The 24,145-nt window shown below is 45.3% G+C and overlaps 1 protein-coding gene across 1 annotated transcript in view; it reads left to right on the forward strand.

Moving 5' to 3' along the window:
* LOC120915713 (zinc finger protein 567-like) overlaps positions 1 to 24,145 on the forward strand; it is a 45,912-nt gene that overhangs the window by 6,502 nt on the left and 15,265 nt on the right. The window contains exons 2-4 of the mRNA XM_040326450.1: positions 15,023 to 15,152; positions 19,889 to 20,009; positions 23,861 to 23,974. Coding sequence (XP_040182384.1) covers positions 15,129 to 15,152; positions 19,889 to 20,009; positions 23,861 to 23,974 — 259 coding nt within the window. The 5' untranslated portion in view covers positions 15,023 to 15,128. The remainder of the gene's footprint in view (positions 1 to 15,022; positions 15,153 to 19,888; positions 20,010 to 23,860; positions 23,975 to 24,145) is intronic.

The following is a 24,145-nucleotide window of genomic DNA, read 5'->3' on the forward strand; positions in this document are numbered from 1 at the left end:
CAAACCCCCGTTATACTTATCTGACCCCTCGAAAGTCCTGCGCGGTCCCGAGATCCTCTTCGCCGCTCAGCCTGGCCGCTGATTGGCTAGAGCAGATGGATTGAGAGCAGCGCAGCCATTGGCTGGCGCTGCTGTCAATCACATTCAGTGACGCGGCGCGCCGAGGGGCGGGGCCGAGTAATACAGTGAGCGGCTATGGCCGCTCACTGTATCACGGGAGCGTGCCCGCAATTGCTCACCACCATGCAAGCTCTCCCGCATGACTGTGGTCAGTAATTGCGGGGAGGACCGGAGACAGCCGCCGAGGGACCCCAATAGACGTGGATCGGGGCCATTTTTTTTCCTATAGTAACCCTTTAACATCATCTTTCAAATTATACAAAAAAATCGGGCTAACTTACTGTTTTTTTTTTTTTTTAAATCATTAAAGTATATTTTTTTTCCCAAAAAAATGCATTTGAAAGTCCGCTGCGGAAATACAGTGTGACATAACATATTGCAACAAACGCCATTTTATTCTCTAGGGTCTCTGCTAAAATATATATATATAAATGTTTGGGGGTTCCAAGTAATTTTCGAGCAAAAAATAATGATTTTTAACTTGTATCAGAAAAAGGTTTAGTCTTTAAAGTGGAACTTCAGTTATTATTTAATCTTTCCATCTATTAAGAGCCGGTTCACACAGGGGCGAGCTGACATCCGACGTCAGGTCGCCTCAAGTTGCGCTGCATGAAGAAATTAATGTAAGTGAATGGAGCCGTCTTAATGTACACTACTGCAGTCGCTCCGACTTGAAAAAAGGTTCCTGTACTACTTCAATCCGACTTGTAGGCGACTTGTACCCATTGATTTCAATGGAAGTCGCCTCAGAAGTCGGATTCCCGTTCACAGTGAGGCAACTTTACTGGAAGTCGCCCCAGTGTGGACCTGTTCTAAGGCAAGCCCCTCCCTCCCACAGGGGAACACCACGCCAAATTTTAAATAAAAAACCGGCATGGGTTCCCCTCCAGGAGCATACCGCCCTGTGGCCCCCCCACCCCAAAGCACCTTGTCCCCAAGTTGATAGGGACAAGGACCTCTTCCCGACAACCCTGGGCGTTGGTTGTCATGGTCTGCGGGGGGTTTATCGAAATCTGGGAGCCCCCTTTAATTAGGGGGCCCCCCACCCTATGTGAATGAGTATGGGGTACATAGTACCCCTACCCATTCACCTGGTGGAAGAAAAATGTCAATAAAAAAACACTACACAGGTTTTTAAAGTAGTTTATTAGGCAGCTCCGGGGGTCTTCCGACCTCTCCCTTCTGCCGGGCACCACCGCTGTCTTCTTTCAGCTCTTCTCCCGCTCTCCAGTTCTTTTTCTCTTCTTCTGGGCACCACCGCTGTCTTTCAGCTCTTTTACCAGCGGGGGCCCGGTCTTCTCCCTTCCTCCGACCTCGGGGGGTCTTCCGACTTCTCCGCTGTCTTCTCCCGCTCTCCGGTTCCGTTTCTCTTCTGCCGGGCACCACCACTGTCTTCTTTCAACTCTTTCACCAGCGGGGGCCCGGTCTTCTGCGTCGCCTTCTTCTCTTCTTCTCCTCTTCGATGTTGACTCGACGCTCCATCCCACTATAATGCTGGGTGTGCGGTGCGCAGCGATTTATATAGGCCTCTTATGACGTCACAGTCCCAGCATGCTCCGGGTGGTGACGACATAAGTGGGCGGGGTAATTATGTCATCACCATCCGGAGCATGCTGGGACTGTGACGTCATAAGAGGCCTATATAAATCGCCACGCACCACACACCCGGCATTACAGCGGGAGGGAGCGTAATGCAGATTGCCTGTTTGTTTTTTTGACAGCTGTCGGCTTGAGCAGAGAACTCTCTGCATAGAATCAGGAAAATGCATTTGTTAACCACTTAAGCCCCGGACCATATTGCTGCCCAAAGACCCAAGGTGTTTTTACAGTTTGGGACTGCGTCGCTTTAACAGACAATTGCGCGGTCGTGCGACGTGGCTCCCAAACAAAATTGGCGTCCTTTTTTCCCCACAAATAGAGCTTTCTTTTGGTGGTATTTGATGACCTCGGCGGTTTTTATTTTTTGCGCTATAAACAAAAATAGAGCGACAATTTAGAAAAAAATGCAATATTTTTTACTTTTTGCTATAATAAATATCCCCCAAAAACATATATAAAATTTGAATAAAGTGATTGATGAGCGCAAAATAGTGGTATAATAAAATAAAATAAAATAGCAGTGAAACGTCCAATTTAGAGAAGATAACACTAATAAAATATGATCTCCAAAGTGATGCAAAAAGTGTAACAAATAGTGCCAAGTGGGCACAATGGATCTAAAAATCCAATGTGTAAATGATACTAATAATGAAAAAATAATAAAAAAATTTTAAAAAACCAATTGTGACAACAGTTCATATGTGACAGTTCATGAATCACAAGAGTGAATGACAATTCCAAACGGTGACTGTGTATCCAAGCAGAGTGATGAAAGGATCCACATAAGCAGCTGAGCTCACAATGTGCTTACCTCACACACATGCAATGACAGCATGGTATCTCCACAGATGAAATCTGACACGAGAAACGAATCCTCCTCACCTCTCCTATAGTGACACCGACTGGAGGTCTATGGATGGTAGAGACGGCGTCCTTCTGGTTATGTCTGTAACTCCGGACTTCACCAAAATGGAGGCTCCGTGTGCAAGTGCACTTAGGATGGTCCCAAAATAAACGGAAAGAATCTCCAATAGTGAAGTATTGTAAAAACCAATTTAATGTCGTCCACAAAGTAAAATAACAGGAGGTTCAGCTAGACAGAGCCTGAACCAAAACAGACAGCGAGAACGGCTGTGTGATCGGGTAGGTGCGTCACTTCCGGTCACGTCTTTCGATGCCTTACGCGTTGCGTCACGTCACGTGACTTCATCAGAGGCTGATGAAGTCACGTGACGTGACGCAACGCGTAAGGCATCGAAAGACGTGACCGGAAGTGACGCACCTACCCGATCACACAGCCGTTCTCGCTGTCTGTTTTGGTTCAGGCTCTGTCTAGCTGAACCTCCTGTTATTTTACTTTGTGGACGACATTAAATTGGTTTTTACAATACTTCACTATTGGAGATTCTTTCCGTTTATTTTGGGACCATCCTAAGTGCACTTGCACACGGAGCCTCCATTTTGGTGAAGTCCGGAGTTACAGACATAACCAGAAGGACGCCGTCTCTACCATCCATAGACCTCCAGTCGGTGTCACTATAGGAGAGGTGAGGAGGATTCGTTTCTCGTGTCAGATTTCATCTGTGGAGATACCATGCTGTCATTGCATGTGTGTGAGGTAAGCACATTGTGAGCTCAGCTGCTTATGTGGATCCTTTCATCACTCTGCTTGGATACACAGTCACCGTTTGGAATTGTCATTCACTCTTGTGATTCATGAACTGTCACATATGAACTGTTGTCACAATTGGTTTTTTAAATTTTTTTTATTATTTTTTCATTATTAGTATCATTTACACATTGGATTTTTAGATCCATTGTGCCCACTTGGCACTATTTGTTACACTTTTTGCATCACTTTGGAGATCATATTTTATTAGTGTTATCTTCTCTAAATTGGACATTTCACTGCTATTTTATTTTATTTTATTATACCACTATTTTGCGCTCATCAATCACTTTATTCATATTATTCATTTGTTGTTATTGCAATTTTAGATTTGAGCAGCATTAAGTTTATTTTATCATTCTTAGTACTTCATTTTCCACCCTGCACATTTGGGCACTGCTAGCGCTTTAGTTTCCCCTTTCATATATAAAATTTATTTTTTTCCTCAGTTTAGGCCGATACGTATTCTTGTACTTATTTTTGGTAAAAAAAATCGCAATAATCGTTTATTGATTGGTTTGCGCAAAATTTATAGCGTTTACAAAATAGGGGATAGTTTTATTGCATTTTTATTAATTTTTTTTTTTTTTACTACTAATGGCGGCGATCAGCGATTTTTTTCGTGACTGCGACATTATGGCAGACACTTCGGACAATTTTGACACATTTTTGGGATTTTTGTCATTTTCACAGCAAAAAATGCATTTAAATTGCATTCTTTATTGTGAAAATGACAGTTGCAGTTTGGGAGTTAACCACAGGGGGCGCTGTAGGATTTGGTGTACACTGTGTGTGTGTTTACAACTGTAGGGGGGTGTGGCTGTAGGAATGACGTCATCGATCGAGTCTCCCTATATAAGGGAGCACTCGATCGATGCGCCGCCACAGTGAAGCACGGGGAAGCCGTGTTTACATACGGCTCTCCCCGTTCTTCAGCTCCGGGGAGCGATCGCTCCCCGAGGGGACCCGACCGCCGCAAGTCGCGGGGGGGGGTCCCGATCGGACCCCCGACCCACATCTAGGCAGGGACGTACAGGTACGCCAATGTGCCTGTACGTGCCATTCTGCCGACGTATATGTACATGCGGCGGTCGGGAAGGGGTTAAGATCGCAAGGAGGATAGAATCGCAATCTCAGTGCTCTCCAGCCGTAGGTCCCCCAGACAGCAAACTTTGCTATGTGTGCCAAGTTTGGGGTCCAGAGAACCTACGGCCGGCCCGGTACTGGGTCCCCAAAGTCCGGGAGATCAGGCGCAAAAAGGGGACTTGAGTATAAGCCGAGGGGGGGGCATTTTCAGCACAAAAAAATGTGCTGAAAAACTCGGCTTATACTCGAGTATATACGGTATTTAAAAAAATAGAAGGTTTAGTAAGACTTAATGCTGAGAATGCAGTAAGGTAAAAAAACAAAAAAAACCTTTTGCCCTTAGAAGCTCTTTAATCATAGGGGCCCGGATTCAGAGAGCAATTGCGCCTGCGTAACCATAGTTACGCAGCGCAATTGCTCACTTGCGCCGGCGTAACGAATGCTCCTGATTCAGGAACCTCGTTACGCCGACTGCAGCCTAAGATATGCGTGGCATAAGGCTCTTATGCCCGCATATCTTAGGCTGCATTCTTGCGATGGCCGCTAGGTGGCGTTCCCGTTGTGCTCAGCGTATAGTATGCAAATTGCATACTAACGCCGATTCACAACGTTGCGCGAGCCCTGCGTACGCAGTTTACGTCGTTTGCATACGGCGGTTTTCGCGTAAGGCTGCCCCTGCTATTAGCAGGGGCAGCCAATGTTACGTATACCCGTCGTTCACGCGTCGCGAAATTTGAACTTTACGTAGTTTGCATAAGTGAATCGTGAATGGCGCTGGACGCCATTCACGGTCACTTTGAAGCAAATGACGTCCTTGCGACGTCATTTGCCGCAATGCACGTCGGGAAAGTTTCCCGACGGAGCATGCGCTCTACGATCGGCGCGGGAACGCGCCTAATTTAAATGATTGCCGCCCCCTACGGGATCATTTAAATTGCGCGCGCTTACGCCGGGCATTTTGCCGGAGCGCCCACGCAATTTACGGAGCTACTGCTCCGTGAATCGCGGGTAGCGCAGAAAAATTTGCGGGGGCGCAGGGCAAAAACGTTGCCCTGCGCCTCCGTAAAAACTGCGCAAAGGTACCTGAATCTGCCCCAGGGAGTATTGGACCTGATCGGACTCGTACGATTGATTTGCTCCCAGTGTTGAAGTTTGGTGACAGATGTCTCGGCCGGCACCAGGTGGTTTGCCATTCGCCGGCCTGTATTTATATCCATAAAATGTAATTGACTGAAAGAAGTTCAATAGAAAAAAAAACGTCCTCTAGTGAATAAAACAAAAATAACATAATTACTATAATTTCTGCTCTCGCCGCGGAAGATCCACTCGGGAACACAAAACAAATCGGTGTGTATAACACAAATAGACGCGGGGGAGGGTAAACACTGGACCTGGATATGGACGGCTTTGTTTCACGGGGAAAAAAAAACAACAAAAAAACAATATCCTGCTTGAGATCTCCCCAGATACTTCCTGCAGAGATATTACATTTGTGGAATCTTTAAATCCTTTCCATACCGAAAACGGCTCCCTGATCCTCGTCCTGGGAACTGGTAGAGTGAAGTAGTCGCTGAATCAAGTTAGATCGCACCAACAGTCGTTTTGTTTTTCAGCTTTCCATCTATTATATCTTCTGATCTTTTTGTTTTAAAACATTTTTTATTACAAATTATGTGAGCAGACTGCAGTTCCTTTTTTAACCAGTTGCCGACCGACGCACACTGATATACGTCAGCAGAATGGCACGGGCGGGCAAATGGGTGTACAGGTACGTCCCCTTTAACCATTTAAGACTTTAGGCAGCTAAAGGACCCGGACAGTTTTTGCGATTCGGCACTGCATCGCTTTAACTGACAATTTTGCGGTTGTGCGACGTGGCTCCCTAACAAAATTGGCGCGCTTTTTCCCCCACAAATAGAGCTTTCTTTTGGTGGTATTTGATCACCTCTGCGGTTTTTATTTTTTGCGCTATAAACTAAAATAGAGCGACAATTTTGAAAAAAAAACAATATTTTTTACTTTTTGCTATAATAAATATCCCCCAAAAATATATAAAAAAAAATGTTTTCCTCAGTGTAGGCCGATACGTATTCTTCTACCTATCTTTGGTAAAAAAAAATTGCAATAAGCGTTTATCGGTTGATTTGCGCAAAATTTATATCGTTTACAAAATAGGGGATAGTTTTATTGCATTTTTATTAATTTTTTTTTTTTTTTTACTACTATTGGCGGCGATCAGCTTTTTTTTTTTTCGTGACTGCGACATTATGGCGGACACTTCGGACAATTTTGACACATTGTTGGGACCATTGGCATTTTCACAGCAAAAAATGCATTTAAAATGCACTGATTACTGTGAAAATGACAATTGCAGTTTGGGAGTTAACCACAAGGGGGCGCTGAAGGGGTTATGTGTGACCTCATCTGTGTTTCTAACTGTAGGGGGGTGTGGCTGTAGGTGTGACGTCATTGATTGTGGTTCCCTATATAAGGGAACACACGATCGATGACGGTGCCACAGTGAAGAACGGGGAAGCTGTGTTTACACACAGCTCTCCCCGTTCTTCAGCTCCGGGGACCGATCGGGTCCCGCGGTCACGGGGCTTTGGACCGGGTCGCGGGAGCCCGCCCGCGACCCATGGCTGGGCACTTAAAGAGGACGTAGCTGTATGTGCTTGTGCCCAGCCGTGCCATTCTGCCGATTGTATTTGTGCAGGAGGCGGTCCTTAAGCGGTTAATTTGCTGCGTAGCGGACGTGCGCGCCCGCCCGCTACATTCTCTGTGCGCAGCAAACTCTATGTCCGCCGGTGTCCCGGGATCGTGGGACGGAGAGGCAGAACGGGGAGATGTAAACAAGGCATCTCCTTGTTCTGCCTAGACAGGACACTGATCTACTGTTCCCTGTCATCGGGAGCAGTGATCACTGTTGTGTCACTCGTAGCCACGCCCCCTCACAGTTAGAATCACTCCCTAGGACACACTTAACCCGTTCCTCACCCCCTAGTGTGTTAACCCCTTCACTGCCAGTGTCATTTACTATAGCACTGCATTTTTATAGCACTGATCTCTGTATAAATGACAATGGTCCCAAAATAGCGTCAAAAGTGTCTGATGTGTCCGCCATAATGTCGCAGTCCCGCTAAAAATTGCAGATCGCCGCCATTATTAATAACAATGATTAATAAAAATGCCATAAATCTATCCCCTATTTTGTAGACGCTATAACTTTTGTGCAAACCAATCAATAAACGCTTATTGCGATTTTTTTTTAACCAAAAATAGGTAGAAGAATACGTATCGGCCTAAACTGAGGATTTTTTTTTATATAAATTTGGGGGATATTTATTATAGCAAAAAGTCAAAAACGTTGCTTTTTTTTCAAAATCGTCGCTCTTTTTTTGTTTATAGCGCAAAAAATAAAAACCGCAGAGGCGATCAAATACCACCAAAAGAAAGCTCTATTTGTGAGAAAAAAGGACGTCAATTTTGTTTGGGAGCCACGTCGCACGACCGCGCAATTGTCAGTTAAAGCGACGCAGTGCCGAATCGCAAAAAGTACTCTGGTCTTTGGCCAGCCAAATGGTCCGGGGCTTAAGTGGTTAAGAGTTTACAACCACTTTACCAAACGTTTTGAAAGACGAGCGTTTAAAACAAAAAAAAATCTTGACTCGGTTTGCGAGAGTTTCTTGCAAATCAAGCAGAATTGAAGCTAATGGGGTATGCAGTACCGCATTTGGCCAGAGGTGCGGGGGGTGCCGGTGACACTGCAATGTTTCGGAGCCGTTTGTAAATACTCGGAAATACTCAGTTCCTGAGGTTTTCCGAGCTGTCTCTGAGTATTTCTGAGGCTCTCTGGCGCCACCCCTCACCTCTGGCCACATGCAGTATTGCATGTAATAGAAGTCAATGTGGAACGAATTATCTTCGTTTCCATTGACTTCTATGGGGAAACTCGCTTTGATATGCGAGTGCTTTGGATTACAAGCATTCTCCTGGAACTGATTATGCGCGTAATCCGAGGTTCTACTGCACGTGATTCTGCACAGCCTGGCCGGGAAGTGGTTCTGTAATTTTGACTGGTCGTCTATTGACGTCCAGCAGGATAATATGCTGGCACGTGCCTGTGGGGGCGATCGGTGATGCGGGGTGTTAGTCTGACACCCTGCATCTCCAATCTCGGTAAAGAGCCTCCGGCGGAGGCTCTTTACCACGTGATCAGCTGTGTCCAATCACGGCTGATCACGATGTAAACAGGAAGAGCCGTTGATCGGCTCTTCCTCACTCGCGTCTGACAGACGCGAGTAGAAGAGAGCCGATCGGTGGCTCTCCTGACGGGGGGGGGTATACGCTGATTGTTTATCAGCATAGCCCCCCCGCGGATGCCCATGCTGGACCACCAGGGAAGCCACCAGGGAAGGGGGCAACGTGGATGGCCAGGTATGTACCACATGGCCATCTACATGTTAAAAAAACATGTAGATGGGCACAAATGGGCACTGACTGGCAACATGGGCACAACATAGGGAACATTTAAAAAAGTGATGCCCAGCAATGCCTCCATCAGTGCCAACTCTCAGTGACCATCCATGCCCATCAGTGCCCACCTATCAGTGCCACCCATAAGTACCCATCAGTGCCGCCCATGAGTGCCCATCAGTGTACCGCTTGGGCCAGATTCACAGTGGACTTACGACGGCGTATCTCCACGTACGCCGTCGTAAGTCCGAATGTGAGCCGTCGCATCTATGCGCCTGATTCTTAGGCCTTGTACACACGAGCAGACAACCACCGCATACCAGCGCCGCCCATCAGTGCCGCCTATCAGTGACCATCATCAGTGCCAACTCATTGGTGCCACCTTATCGGTGCTCATCAGTGCCGCCTTATCAGTGCAGCCATATCAGTGCCCGTAATTGAAGAAGAAAAATTACTTATTTACCAAAAAAATTAGCAAAAAAAATTAAAAACTTTTTTTTTTTTTTTAAATTTCGGTCTTTTTTTAGTTGTGTCGCAAAAAATAAAAATCGCAGAGGTGATCAAATACCACCAAAGGAAAGCTCTATTTGTGGGAACAAAATGATAAAAAAATTGTTTGGGTACAGTGTAGCACGACCGCGCAATTGTCATTCAAATTGCGACAGCGCTGAAAGCTGAAAATTGGCTTGGGCAGGAAGGTGCGTAAGTGCCCGGTATGGAAGTGGTTAAGACTCCTTTAATCTTATATGACCTGACAGTATTTGATGAACATGCGATGTTGGCCGGTGGTGGAGGTAGGATTCCATTGAAACCAACCTCTGACGTGTTCTCCCCATCAAAGGCCCCGGCCTTTCGCTTTGTTGCATTATGCGGCGCGGTCCTTTGTGCTGAAAATGATCTCCGACAAGTCCTGTCAAAGTAGGGCTTACAGAACATCAAAGCAAGTTCCCGGAGGAAAAGGAGGGCACAACAGCCACCTTTACACCAGGTAGATCATGGGTCTTCAAACTACAGCCCTCCAATTGTTCAGGAACTACAATTCCCATCATGCCTAGTCATGTCAGTGTGTTACAATGCCTCATGGGATGTGTAGTTCTACAACAGCTAGAGGGCCATAGTTTGAGGATCCCTGAGGTAGATGGACTAGAACTCCAGAGAACATGCACCCCCCTCCCCCTTAGGCACTGCTTGGGCCAGATTCACAGTGGACTTACGCCGGCGTATCTCCACGTACGCCGTCGTAAGTCCGAATGTGAGCCGTCGTATCTATGCGCCTGATTCTTAGAATCAGTTCCGCATAGATTTGGCCAAGATACGAGCGGCGTAAGTCTCCTACGCCGTCGTATCTTGGGTGTATATTTACGCTGGCCGCAAGGGGCGTAGATTTACGCGGCGAATATGTAAATTAGGTAGATACACCTATTCACGAACGTACTTGCGCCCGCTACGCCGTTTACGTTAGGCTTACGTCCGGCGTAAAGTTACCCCTGCTATATGAGGCGAAGCCAATGCAAAGTATGGACGTCGGCAAGCGTATCTTACGTCGTTTACGTAAGTCGTACGTGAATGGGGCTGTGCGTTCACGTCACAGGCATTGGGCCTGGTGTATCTTTATGTAAATTCGGCGTGATACTGAGCATGCGCGCGCATGCGCCGTTCGTTAAGCGCGTTATTTACGTGCGGTCACGATTCATTTACATACAACACGCCCCCTACCAGCCTATTTTGAATTAGGCGGGCTTACGCCGGACAATTTACGCTACGCTGCCACAACTTAGGCTTCATTCACACCTGAACGCGGCGTATTTTACCGCGATTTGCCGCGTCAAATTGTGGCGTTTTGTCCCGCGATTTGCTGCGACAAAACGCTGCGCTTTTTACCGCGGTTTTCACTGGAGGGGTGATTACACATTGTCGGGTATGGCCGAACGCCGAAGACGCCTGAAAAAAAGGGTCAGGGACTTGTTTTGAGCTTCAGGCGTACGGCGTTTCGGTGTTCGGCGTGGAGATGTGAACCATCTCCATAGGTGACAATGTTAAATCACCCCTCCAGCGTATTTCAGGCTGCAATAGCGTCGCGCTACAGGCGACAAAACGCCTAGGTGTGAATGGAGCCTTACGGAGCAAGTGCTTTGTGAATACTGCACTTGCCTGTCCAAGTTGCGGAGGCATAGCGTAAATAGGATACGCTACGCCCGCACAAAGATGCGGCCGGATACGTGAATCTGACCCCTTGTGTCCAAAAAACAGGCACAAGGGGGCGCTGTACTAGATAGAGACCTGGGCAAATCCATTGAAAGAAAAACATTTATTGATAAAAACTCTTCACAGGCAGAGGACAGTTTGTATGGTAAGCCACGTGCACAGGCAGGTAGGAGAGCAGCATGCAGAACAACAGGAACATAAAGAGAAACTCACATGGGTGGAGAAGAGCCCAAAAAACGCCAGATCATGCGACTGGCTGGCTCAAACCCCTGGACCTCCCATGGGGTGAACAGTGGACTCAATCGTGGCCCAAGGGATGGGCGAAGCTTCTGTTGTCCCGATCAGTGTTTCTCAATTATTTTTCAGGCAAGGCCACCCGTTGCAGTTATGGACAATCTCGAGGCACTAGAGCTGCACGATTAATCGCTAAGAATCGAGATTGCGATTCTTTCCCCCCTCACGATCTTAACCACTTTCCGCCCAAGGACGTCATATGACGTCCTGGACTTTCAGTGGGGATATCTGAATGATGGGTGCAGCTACAGGCATCATTTAGATATCCATCTCTTCAGCCGGCGAATCCCTGCACCATAAGAACGATCATAGCGGCGGTTTCCGCCGCTTGATCGTTTTTATAGGCGGCGGGAGGGAACGCCCCCCCTCCCGCCGCCATCCGGTGCTTCTCCGGGCTCTCCTTTGCCATCGGAGACCCGGAGAAACGATCCGCCGGCGTCCGATGGAAACCATAGAGTAGACTGGTGACCAGATGGTCACCAGTCATCTCTATGATCGTCGGAGGCCCGGGCGCGATGTTATGACGTCACGCCCGGGTCCTGGAATGTAAACACAGCCGCAATCGCGGCTGAAAGCATTAGATCGGTGAATTTTTTTTTTTCACGATCTAATGCTTTCCAGCCTGGAGGAGAGATGTGGGGTCTTATTGACCCCCCCGCATCTCTCCATAAAGAGTACCTGTCACAAACATTCCTATTACAAGTAGGGGTGTTGAATTTAATCGTTGCATCGATGCATCGAGATTAGATGGGCCACGATGCTGCATCGATGCTGTCACTTTAAGTAATCGATTATGGAGGATGACGTCATCCTCGCGCCGTGCAGCCGCACCATGCCCTGCGGAGCCGAAGGTTACATGCCGTTTTTTCCCGCCTCCCGATGACGTTATCCCCCTGTGCTGCGAGGAGAGGAGGCCTTCTATCAATCCCCTTCCCTCTCCTCTCATCAGCCAATAGCAAGTGATTCCAGGCAGCGTAATGCGGAAGTGAGGAGCCCACGCGGTGTGCAGGTTGGCTGGAACATGGAGTGCTGTGGCTGGAGCTGTCCCTGCTGCTGACAAGAGTGCCGGCGGCCAGCTTATGGAGCACGGAGCTCCGAGGAGGAGAGTGGAGCCGAGCCGAGCCATCAGTGCTTTTGGTCCCGGTCGCGGCGTATCCAGCCGGAGGTGTGATGGAGGAGGATGAAGCGGAGCTGCAGGAGAGCCAGAACAGTGGTAGAGCCAGAACAGCAGTAGAGCCAGGTGAGGGGGCCGTGAGGAGGACACTGAAAGGACTGACATGGTAAGAGGGGAGGCAGACTGCATCCATAATGTAGATAGGGCAATACAAACAAAAAGTGAGCAGTGCTTTGCGGTGATAAATGTACAAAAGAGTCTTATTAAGTAGTGAACAAATATAGTCCTGAAATATATTTATATATAAATCTGATCTGATTGAAAGAAATCTTCTGTGTATTCAAAGTAAATCCAGTGCTGAGTGTGCTCTGCTGTGTTTAAATCATTCACCAGAAATCAGGAATGATTTAAACACAGCAGAGCACACTCAGCACTGGATTTACTTTGAATACACAGAAGATTTCTTTCAATCAGATCAGATTTATATATAAATATATTTCAGGACTATATTTGTTCACTACTTAATAAGACTCTTTTGTACATTTATCACCGCAAAGCACTGCACACTTTTTTTGTTTTATGGTCTATTTAAAGTTGTATATTCACTACCTTGTGCTAGCTGCCAACTAATCATACAGCGGCAACTTTATTTTGTCTTTAATGCAGATATGACAGCATGTTCCCTAGCTGGCTGCCAAACTGCCTTATGTCCTTCACAGCCCCTTCCTCCCCCCGCAGGTCCCACTATCTTTCACCCAACTCCCCCCCCCCCCCACCTTTTATATATGTCACAAACTACTCCTGATCACTCAAACTACACATCAGACGGATATGGCTCCCAGCCCATTCCTCCTCCACCTCCCTATTCAAACCAATGGCCACCGCATAGCCCTCACCCAACTCACCTCCATTCATAGGCTCCAACCCACACCCTAAACCCTAAACAATAATTCTATAATAACAAAATGATCTCTGGACCTACCCCTCCATCCTTCAGTTCCTATCACCCCCCCCCCCCAGACTCTTTCATCTAATAATATTCTTGGACTCTTCCAGCCTTCCATTCCTATCCTCTGATTCTTCCATCCTTTTTTCCTTATTCATGGATTCCTATTTCCCTATCACCGGATTCTTGCATTCTATCTCCATGGATTTCACCATCTTTCAGTTCTTATCCCTTGACCCCTCAATCCTTCAGTTCTATCCCTGGACTCTTCCATCCTTTAGTTCCCAACTCCGGACTACTCCATCCTTCTTTTCCTATTCTTGAATTCATTCTTCCCTATCTCCAGACTCCTCCATCTTTCTAATCGTGATGCATCGTGATGCATCGCGGAATCGAATCGAATCGAATCGCTGACATGATAATCGTAATCGAATCGAATCGTGAGGCCACTGAAGATGCGCACCCCTAATTACAAGGGATGTTTACATTCCTTGTAATAGGACTAAAAGTGATCAAAAAAAGTGTGAAAAAAAGAAATCGAGTAAAATAAAAAAAAAATTTTTTAAACGCCCCTTAGAAGCGAACACACACGTAAGTCCCGCCCACATATGTAAACGCCGTTCAAACCACACATGTGAGGTATCGCCGCGTGCGTTAGAGCGCTAGCAACAATTCTAGCACTAGACCTACTCTACTTTAAATTTGTAACTTGTAAAAAAAATATAAGCGACGCCTATGGAGATTTTTAAGTACTGACGTTTGGCGCCATTCCATGAGTGTGGGCAATTTTAAAGCGTGACATGTTGGGTATCTATTTACTCGGCGTAACTTTATCTTTCACATTATACAAAAAAATTGGGCTAACTTTACTGTTTTGTTATTTTTTAATTCACAAAACAGTTTTTTTCCCCCAAAAAAGGCGTTTGAAAAATTATTGCGCAAATACTGTGCGAGATAAAAAGTTGCAATGGCCGGCATTTTATTCCCTGGGGTGTATGCTAAAAAAACATATATAGTGTTTGGGGGTTCTGAGTAATTTTCTAACAAAAAAATTATGATTTATGCATGTAGGAGAGAAGTGCCAAAATAGGCCCGGTATGGAAGTGGTTAACAAAGCATTTTCACGATTCTATGCAGAGTTCTCTGCTCAAGCCGACGGCCGTCAAAAAAAAAAAAAAAAAAAACAGGCAGTCTGCCAATTTTCCTCAGCTGCTGAGCTAACTATAAAGATTGCCAGGGTCGACAAAATCCGGGCGCCCGGTCGCAATTGCGACAAGAAATTGTGACCTGGCGCCCGCCAGTAAATGAGGCCGCGGCTTTCCGGTTTTCACAGAAGGAAGCTTAGGCCGCAAAGCCGCAGCCTCAATTACCGGCCGGAGGACGGAATCAAGCGATTTTCTTTCCTGCAACCCCTGGTGGAAGGGAAAAAAATGGACTCCTAAAAAATGTAACCTGCAGGCATCTGACATGTTGTGTGATAAATTATAACATTTTCTTTTCTTTCTCTCTCTAGGCTTTAGTGAGAATTGTCCATTGTTGGACGTCGCTCCGATCTTCACATAGACTTGCAGATTTGCTCTTGCTCTTCGGGCCAAAAAGTAGAAGGAGCAGAAAGCGACATGGCTGGCCATGTGTCTCCTACGGTAAGCTGCAAATCTTGGCCTAATAAACTGGATGAAAGTCAAAGCGCATGCCGGGGCAATGTGTTCTCATATACTAGACCAGTGGTCTCCAATCTGTGGCCCACGGGCCAGATGTGGCCCTTTTCTTGTTTTTATTCGGCCCTTGGTGCACCATTTCTCCCACTGATATGAGGCACTACTCCTCCCACTGACACCAATGATGGGGCACTATTCCTCCCACTGACACCAATGATGGGACACTTCCTCCCACTGACACCAATGATGGGACACTATTCCTCCCACTGACACCAATGATGGGGCACTACTCCTCCCACTGACACCAATGATGGGGCACTATTCCTCCCATTGACACCAATGATGGGGCACTATTCCTCCCATTGACACCAATGATGGGACACTATTCCTCCCACTGACACCAATGTAAGAAACATTCTTCTCACTGATCACCAATGTAAGGAACATTCTTCTCACTGATCACCAATGTAAGGAACATTCTTCCCACTGATCACCAATGTAAGGAGCATTCTTCTCACTGATCACCAATGTAAGGAAAATTCTTCCCACTGATCACCAATGTAAGGAACATTCTTCTCACTGATCACCAATGTAAGGAACATTCTTCTCACTGATCACCAATGTAAGGAACATTCTTCCCACTGATCACCAATGTAAGGGACATTCTTCTCACTGATCACCAATGTAAGGAACATTCTTCTCACTGATCACCAATGTAAGGGACATTCTTCCCACTGATCACCAATGTAAGGAACATTCTTCTCACTGATCACCAATGTAAGGAACATTCTTCCCACTGATCACCAATGTAAGGAACATTCTTCTCACTGATCACCAATGTAAGGGACATTCTTCTCACTGATCACCAATGTAAGGAACATTCTTCTTACTGATCACCAATGTAAGGGACATTCTTCCCACTGATCACCAATGTAAGGGACATTCTTCCCACTGATCACCAATGTAAGGGACATTCTTCCCACTGATCACCAATGTAAGGGACATTCTTCCCACTGATCACCAATGTAAGGGACATTCTTCCCACTGATCACCAATGTAAGGGACATTCTTCCTACTGATCACCAATGTAAGGAACATTCTTCCCACTGATCACCAATGTAAAGTGAGCTGTAGAATTATTAAGACACGGCTTGTCAGGACTGTAGCAGTCAGCTGATTGGGTTTGGGAAGGTCCGGGTCCAAAATAGACACTCAAAGACATGAATTGGCCCTCAAGTGTCGTGGTAGGATTTGTCTATATCAACCATTTTCAGTCGGGGGTTCCTTGAGTTGTGACTGACTGACCTCTCATCCGATGGGGCCCCTCTTAGTTCCAGGACCAACACCACTTGGCAGAGCCAGCCGCATGGCACCAAATATTTTATTTTTAAACGGTCTATAAGGGGGGGGGGGGGCATCCTTGCCACTCACCACCAACACATGGGGCATTTTTCCCTCCTGGCTTCCGATAATTCATATTAACCACTTGCCAACCTCCTCATGTAAATATACGTCAGCAGAATGGCACGGACAGGCACATGTACGTACCCGTACGTCCTCTGCTTGACGTGGGTCGGGGGTCCGATCGGGACCCCCCCCGGTACATGCGGAGGTCGGTAAGTCTCGGGGAGCGATCCGGGACGACAGCGCGGCTATTCGTTTATAGCCGCTCCGTCGCGATCGCTCCCCGGAGCTGAAGAACAGGGAGAGCCGTATGTAAACACGGCTTCCCCGTGCTTCACTGTGGCGGCGCATCGATCGCGTCATCCCTTTTATTAGGGAGACTCGATCGATGATGTCAGACCTACAGCCACACCCCCCATAAGTTGTAAACACACACCAAGTGAACACTAAATGTTACAGCGCCCCCTGTGTTTAACTCCCAAACTGCAACTGTCATTTTCACAATAAAGAATGCAATTTAAATGCATTTTTTGCTGTGAAAATGACAATGGTCCCAAAAATGTGTCAAAATTGTCCGAAGTGTCCGCCATAATGTCGCAGTCACGAAAAAAATCGCTGATCGCCGCCATTAGTAGTAAAAAAAATAAAAATGCAATAAAACTGTCCCCTATTTTGTAAACGCTATAAATTTTGCGCAAACCAACCGATAAACGATTATTGCGTTTTTTTTTACCAAAAATTGGTAGAAGAATACGTATCGGCCTAAACTGAGGAAAAAAATAAATTTATATATGTTTTTGGGGGATATTTATTATAGCAAAAAGTAAAAAATATAGCTTTTTTTTCAAAATTGTCGCTCTATTTTTGTTTATAGCGCAAAAACTAAAAACCACAGATGTGATCAAATACCACCAAAAGAAAGCTCTATTTGTGGGGAAAAAAGGACGCCAATTTTGTTTGGGAGCCACGTCACACGACTGCGCAATTGTCTGTTAAAGCGACGCAGTCCCGAACTGTAAAAACACCTTGGGTCTTTAGGCAGCATATTGGTCCGGGGCTTAAGTGGTTAATAGGGTTGCTTGAGATCTGAACATTATTTCAAGGGTCCCTCCGGGGTAAAAAAAAAAGAATGAGAGAGGCTGATTTATACCATGAAAAGTTTTTCTTTATAGAAAAGGAAAATGTAAACGGTTTGTATTTGTAGACGTGTATCACAAAGAAAAGGTGTGACTTTCCAGCATTCCTTCTCCACGCTCTGCTATTTAATAGTGCAGATCTGTAAGGCGTGGCCTGTTTACAAGCGGCTCACATTAAAGCCGTCTATAAACCGGGAACCATTTTTACGATGTACTTATTCCTTTTTTTTTAACAATTAACAAGCTTCAGTTGCTGTGCATGTTGCTATAAACCTGTAAGAAATGAAATATGGGAGTTTGTTGTACACAAACATGCTGTTAAGGTATAAAGTGCCTGGACTGAGGGGTGGCGCTTGCTTGCTGATATTCTGAAGCTTTGTTTGGCAGAGCAGCTCTGACGTTGGCCCCTAATAGCCCATAAATGACGCTCGGTTCACACCTATGCAGCTTGCTTTTGATAGTTTCTGCAGTACCTTTTGCTTTGTGTTTTGGGTTTTTGCACATGCCATTTGCATTTTTTTTATGCTTTTTTTGGCAAATTTGTTGTTGGCCAGATTAACCATTTAAGGACCGCCGCAGGACGATATATGGCGCGCTCGCGACCCACGGCTGGGCTCTTGAAAAGGACGTATATTTACATCCCTGTGCCCAGCCGTGTCATTCTGCCGATGTATATCGTCGTGCGGCAGTCCTTAAAGCGGATGTTCACCCTATAAATTTTTTTTTTACATCACACAAAGTCGCGCCATCCTACCGACACAATGTCGGTGTTTTTTTTTTTTTTTTTCAGCACATACCTCTTAATCCCGATTTTTACCTCACAGCGATCCCGCGGGAGTGGGCGTTCCCAAGCACTGCCTGTGATTGACAGGCTTCCGAACGGCGCATACTGCGCGTCACAGGTTGCCGAAAAAACCCGAACGTCGGTGCGGCTCTATACGGCGCCTGCGCACCGACGTTCGGGTTCTGTCGGCAACCTGTGACGCGCAGTATGCGCCGTTCGGAAGCCTGTCAATCACAGGCAGTGCTTGGGAACGCCCACTCCCGCGGGATCGCGGTGAGGTGAAAATCGGGATTAAGAGGTATGTGCTGACAAAAAACACCGGCATTGTGTCGGTAGGATGGCGCGACTTTGTGTGATGTCAAAAAATGTTTTAAAGGGTGAACCTCCGCTTTAACCACTTAAGACCCGGACCTTTAGGCAGCTAAAGGACCCGGACAGTTTTTGCGATTCGGCACTGCGTCGCTTTAACTGACAATTGCGCGGTCGTGCGACGTGGCTCTTAAACAAAATTGGCGTCCTTTTTTTCCCACAAATAGAGCTTTCTTTTGGTGGTATTTGATCACCTCTGCTTTTTTTATTTTTTGTGCTATAAACAAAAATAGAGCGACAATTTTGAAAAAAAATTCAATATTTTTTACTTTTTGCTGTAATAAATATCCCCCAAAAAGATATAAAAAACATTTTTTTTCCTCAGTTTAGGCCGATACGTATTCTTCTACCTATTTTTGGTAAAAAAAAATCACAATAAGCGTTTATCGGTTGGTTTGCGCAAAATGTATAGCGTTTACAAAATAGGGGATAGTTTTATTGCATTTTTATTAATTATTATTTTTTTTACTACTAATGGCGGCGATCAGCGTTTTTTTTTTTTTTTTCGTGACTGCGACATTATGGCGGACACATCGGACAATTTTGACACATTTTTGGGACCATTGTCATTTTCACAGCATAAAATGCATTTAAAATGCATTCTTTATTGTGAAAATGACAATTGCAGTTTGGGAGTTAACCACAAGGGGGCGCTGATGGGGTTATGTATGACCTAATCTGTGTTTCTAACTGTAGGGAGGTGTGGCTGTAGGTGTGACGTCATCGATTGTGATTCTCTATATAAGGGAACACGCGATCGATGACGGCGCCACAGTGAAGAACATTACATTGCTTTACATCCACTTTAATGCATTCCCTGCGTTAAGAAAAAATTAATAAAAATTCTTTGCAATAGCAGCGGCCGCACTCCCCACTTTATGTTCACTCACTGTGTTTGACAACAGTGGGACCCTATGGCTCCCGCTGCTGTCTCTGAGCCAATGAGGAAGGAGAGAGCTTTTTTTTTTTTTAATTGCGGTTTCTATAAAACAAGAAGGATTCTTATTCTTGCACTTTCATTGTTTTAGGTGATATTTAGAGACGTCGCGGTTTATTTTTCGGAAAAGGAGTGGGAGCAGTTGGAAGGATGGCAGAAGGATCTCTACACTGGCGTCATCAAAGAAATTCATGGCATCTTAATTTCACTGGGTATTGTATCTCCAACAGGCTTGTAACCCAGGCCTCTTAATGATCTGTTTCTATTGTTATTGACTTGTAAGGGCTCATTGTAGGGTTGTCCCGATACCACTTTTTTAAGACCGAGTACAAGTACCGATACTTTTTTTCAAGTGCTCGCCGATACTGAATACCGATACTTTTTTTTTAATCTCATGTGACAGCGGCACATGTGTCAGTATTTTTTTTTTATCTTTAACATTTTTTTTTACATTTTTTTTACATTTTTTATTTATTTATAATGCTTTCTTTTTTTAAGGGGGGGGGGGGGGTGGACCGTGTCAGTGTGTTTTTTATTTTTTTATTTTCTACAATAATGTTTTTTTATTCTTTTGTTTCTTTATTCTTTTGTTTCTTTATTCTTTTGTTTCTTTATTCTTTTGTTTCTTTATTCTTTTGTTTTTTTATTCTTTTGTTTTTTTATTCTTTTGTTTCTTTATTCTTTTGTTTCTTTATTCTTTTGTTTCTTTATTCTTTTGTTTTTTTATTCTTTATTTTTTTTATTCTTATTTTCAGCCCTGTTGGGGGGCTTTGGTGAGATATCAGGGGTCTTAACAGACCTCTGACATCTCCCCTTTTAGACAGAGAAAGGGACTAGGGACACATGTTCCCCAGTCCCTTTCTCAGCAGCATCAGCTGCAATGAAAATGAATGGAGAGAAGACAGCGTCTTCTCTTCATTCATAAACTGAAACATTGTAATCACAGGTTACGATGTTTCAGTTATGTGAATGGACAGAGTCAGTGATCACCAACTCTGTCCATTCGGAGCAGTAAGGAGCCGGATTTACCAGCTCCTACCCCGCTCTCCATCCTGACAGTTCCAGGGGGTGGAGGAGGAGCACACGGAAGGGGAGAGAAACACGGAGGGATACACGGCAGGATACACAGAGGGAGAGAGAAACACGGCGGGATACACGGAGGGAGAGAGAAACATGGCGGGATACACGGAGGGATACACAGAGGGAGAGAGAAACACGGGGGACACGAAGAGAGAGAGAAACATGGCGGGGGACATGGAGGGAGGGAGACAGACTGCAGCAAAACGGAGGGGGGCTGGAGGAGGACATGGGACAGTCAGCGGTGCTTGTAACTTCCCCGTGCACTGATCACCGCCGACAGTACAAGTATCGGTAAAGCATCGGTATCGGGACAACCCTAGCTCATTGCATGCCAAACTTACCTTCATGACAGTACAGTGTAGAGCTGCACAATGAATCGTCCAGAATCGTTATTGCCATTGCCATCTTGACACAGGGTTTTACAAACTTTGGTATGCAAAGAATTTTCTCTCTGCACTTTGGTGTGCAAAGAATTGTCTCTCTGGTCTCAGCCAAAAGTCAAAGTCTGGGCAGTCTGCCGAGTTTTAAAAACAATCTATCAGTGGAATGTTAAGTCTAAACATTGTATCAATTTGACTTTTACATCAAAGGAATAGTCTTCTGTATGTAAATTAGGAACGTTTAAAGCGGAGTTCCACCCAAAAATGGAACTTCCACTTAATCCACTCCTCGCCCCCTTACATGCCACATTTGGCATGTCATTTTTTTGGGGGGGAGTGGGGGCTTCAGGAGGAGTGGGACTTTCTGTCCCACTTCCTCCTTTCGCCGAGGGGCTGCAAAGGCGAATAGTCTAAAAGCCTTTTGGCAGCCCCTTCCTGTAGGCTATCGCCTGGGACACGTGACAGGTCCCAGGTGATCGCCTGTCCAATCAAATGGCGCAGCGCCGCTCGCGCATGCGCAGTGGGTGCCCGGCCGTGAAGCCGACAGCTGTCACGGCCGGGTGCCCACACTTAGAATGAAGGCGCGTCGCTGGAACGTGGAGCAGGTGAGTGTATGTTTATTAAAAGCCAGCAGCTACACTTTTTGTAGCTGCTGACTTTTAATAGACATTAAAAATGAGTGGAACACCCCTTTAACCACTTAGGCTCCTTTCACACAAGCGGACTCCGTCGCCTGCTCCCGCCAGCTCAGCAGAAAATCAGTTCGCAGATCTCCGCTGAACCGACAAAGGACAAGCTCCTCTCTGCTCACTGAGCGGGGAGGGGCTTGTCGGGCGCGGCTGTCTCCTATGGAGCGATCTGATGGAAACGGACAGCTATGGACGGATGGGGACGTGTCCCCATACGTCTGTTTTTAGCGGATCGGGTCGGATGTCAGCGGACATGTCTCCGCTGACATCCGACGCTCCATAGGGATGCATGGAGCGGCCGTTCAGGTCCGCCGTCAAAACTGACAGGCGGACCTGAACGGTCCGACCGCGTGAAAGGGGCCTTAAGCCCTGTACACACGATCGGATATCTGATGGAATCTAATCCGATGGATTTTTTCATCGGATATCCGATGAAGCTGACTTTCATCAGTCTTGCCTACACACCATTGGTTAAAAATCAGATCGTGTCCAACGCGGTGACGTAAAACACAACGACGTGCTGAGAAAAATGAAGTTCAATGCTTCCCAGCATGTGTCGACTCGATTCTGAACATGCTTGGATTTTTGACCGATGGATTTCCCCACAGACGATCGTTTTTTTCTATCGTTTTTTTTAACCATAAGAAAAATTAAAAACGGGTTCTATTTTTTTTTCACCGGTGGATAAAAAACCGATGGGGCCCACACACGATCGGTTCGTCCGATGAAAACGGTCCATCAGTCCGTTTTCATCAGACGAACCGATCGTGTGTACAGGGCTTTAAACACCAAACCTTTTTCTGACAGTTCTTTTCAAGTTAAAATAATTACATTTTTTTTGCTTGAAAACCCCCAAACATTCTATATATATCGTTTTTAGTACAGAATAAAATGGCGGTTGGTGCAATATTTTATGTCGCACTGTATTTGCGCAGCGGTCTTTCAAATGCAATTTTTGGGGAAAAAAATATTTGAATGAATAAAAAAAAAAAAAAACTAACCAGTAACGTTAGCCCAAATTTTTTTGTATAAATGTAAAAGATTTTATACCGCTAGAATCGTGAGAGAATCGTGATCTTTATTCTAAGCAAAAAAATTGTGATTCTCAATTTTTACAATTTTATTTATTCTTTATTTTTTAGGAGCCCCATTTGGGGGGCTTTGGTGAAATATCCGGGGTCTAATCCAGTGTTAATTTTATCTGCGAAAATATTTTCGTCATTGAAATTAACACTATTTTGTAAAACTATTTGGATAACTAAAATACGACTAAAACTTAAAACATATCACAACGGATAAATCTGTGTCTGTAGCGCATGTTCAAACCTTAATACCAGAAATAATAAAGTTATTCGAGTTTTTACTCCGTGAGTATATAATCATTTGAGTTTGGAAATTCTAGAGAGATGCTCAAGTAATGCATTACAATTTAACTAAACCCATTCGATTTCAGTGGACTAAAATTAACTGGTGATTTTAGTCGATTTAAAATGATTTTAGTCAACTAAAATGTATTGGAGATTTTAGTGGACTAAAATATGACTAGTACAATTCAAATGACTAAAATACGACTAAAACTAAAATGCCATTTTAGTCAAAAGACTATGATTAAAACTAAATCGAAATTCGATGTCAAAATTAACACTGTGATAGTGAGCCTCTTGTCGCCAATCACGGCGCTTGCACCTCTGAAATCTGCTGCAAGCGGGGCAATTGTTGGTCATTTTGGAAGCCCTGAGGAAAGACAAGGAAGAGGAACGGGGCTTTCAAATACCCAGACTGTTGCTCGTGCAGCGGGGACAGAGAGGGGGTGGGGTGTATAGCGTTCACGTTTTACATTTTTGAGTGAAAAGTTGAAAAAGAACAAAGGGTCACCTTTCTATTATCTTTACAAATGTATTATTTTTTTGGCAGGCTTTGTGATTCTAAATCCTAATAACTTCCTTCGGATACAGCCGGAAGAGGAGCCTTGTCAGAAAAGTTACCACGTCGGTGGTAGGAATGGAAACGTGAATGTCGCAGGTTCAGGTGGGCTGAGTAGTATTTTTGCTGCACTTGAACGTTTACATTTTATGCCACTCCAGAACGCACCTCAGAGCATAAGAGAGAACAATCAACCATTCACATCCATCCATGCCACAGTTGACCACATGGCATGCATTAAAAAGGGGATCAACTCCAGAGATAAAGCGATAATTC

The sequence above is a fragment of the Rana temporaria genome, chromosome 10, assembly GCF_905171775.1.
Source record: "Rana temporaria chromosome 10, aRanTem1.1, whole genome shotgun sequence".
In the NCBI taxonomy this organism is placed as follows: Eukaryota; Metazoa; Chordata; class Amphibia; order Anura; family Ranidae; genus Rana; species Rana temporaria.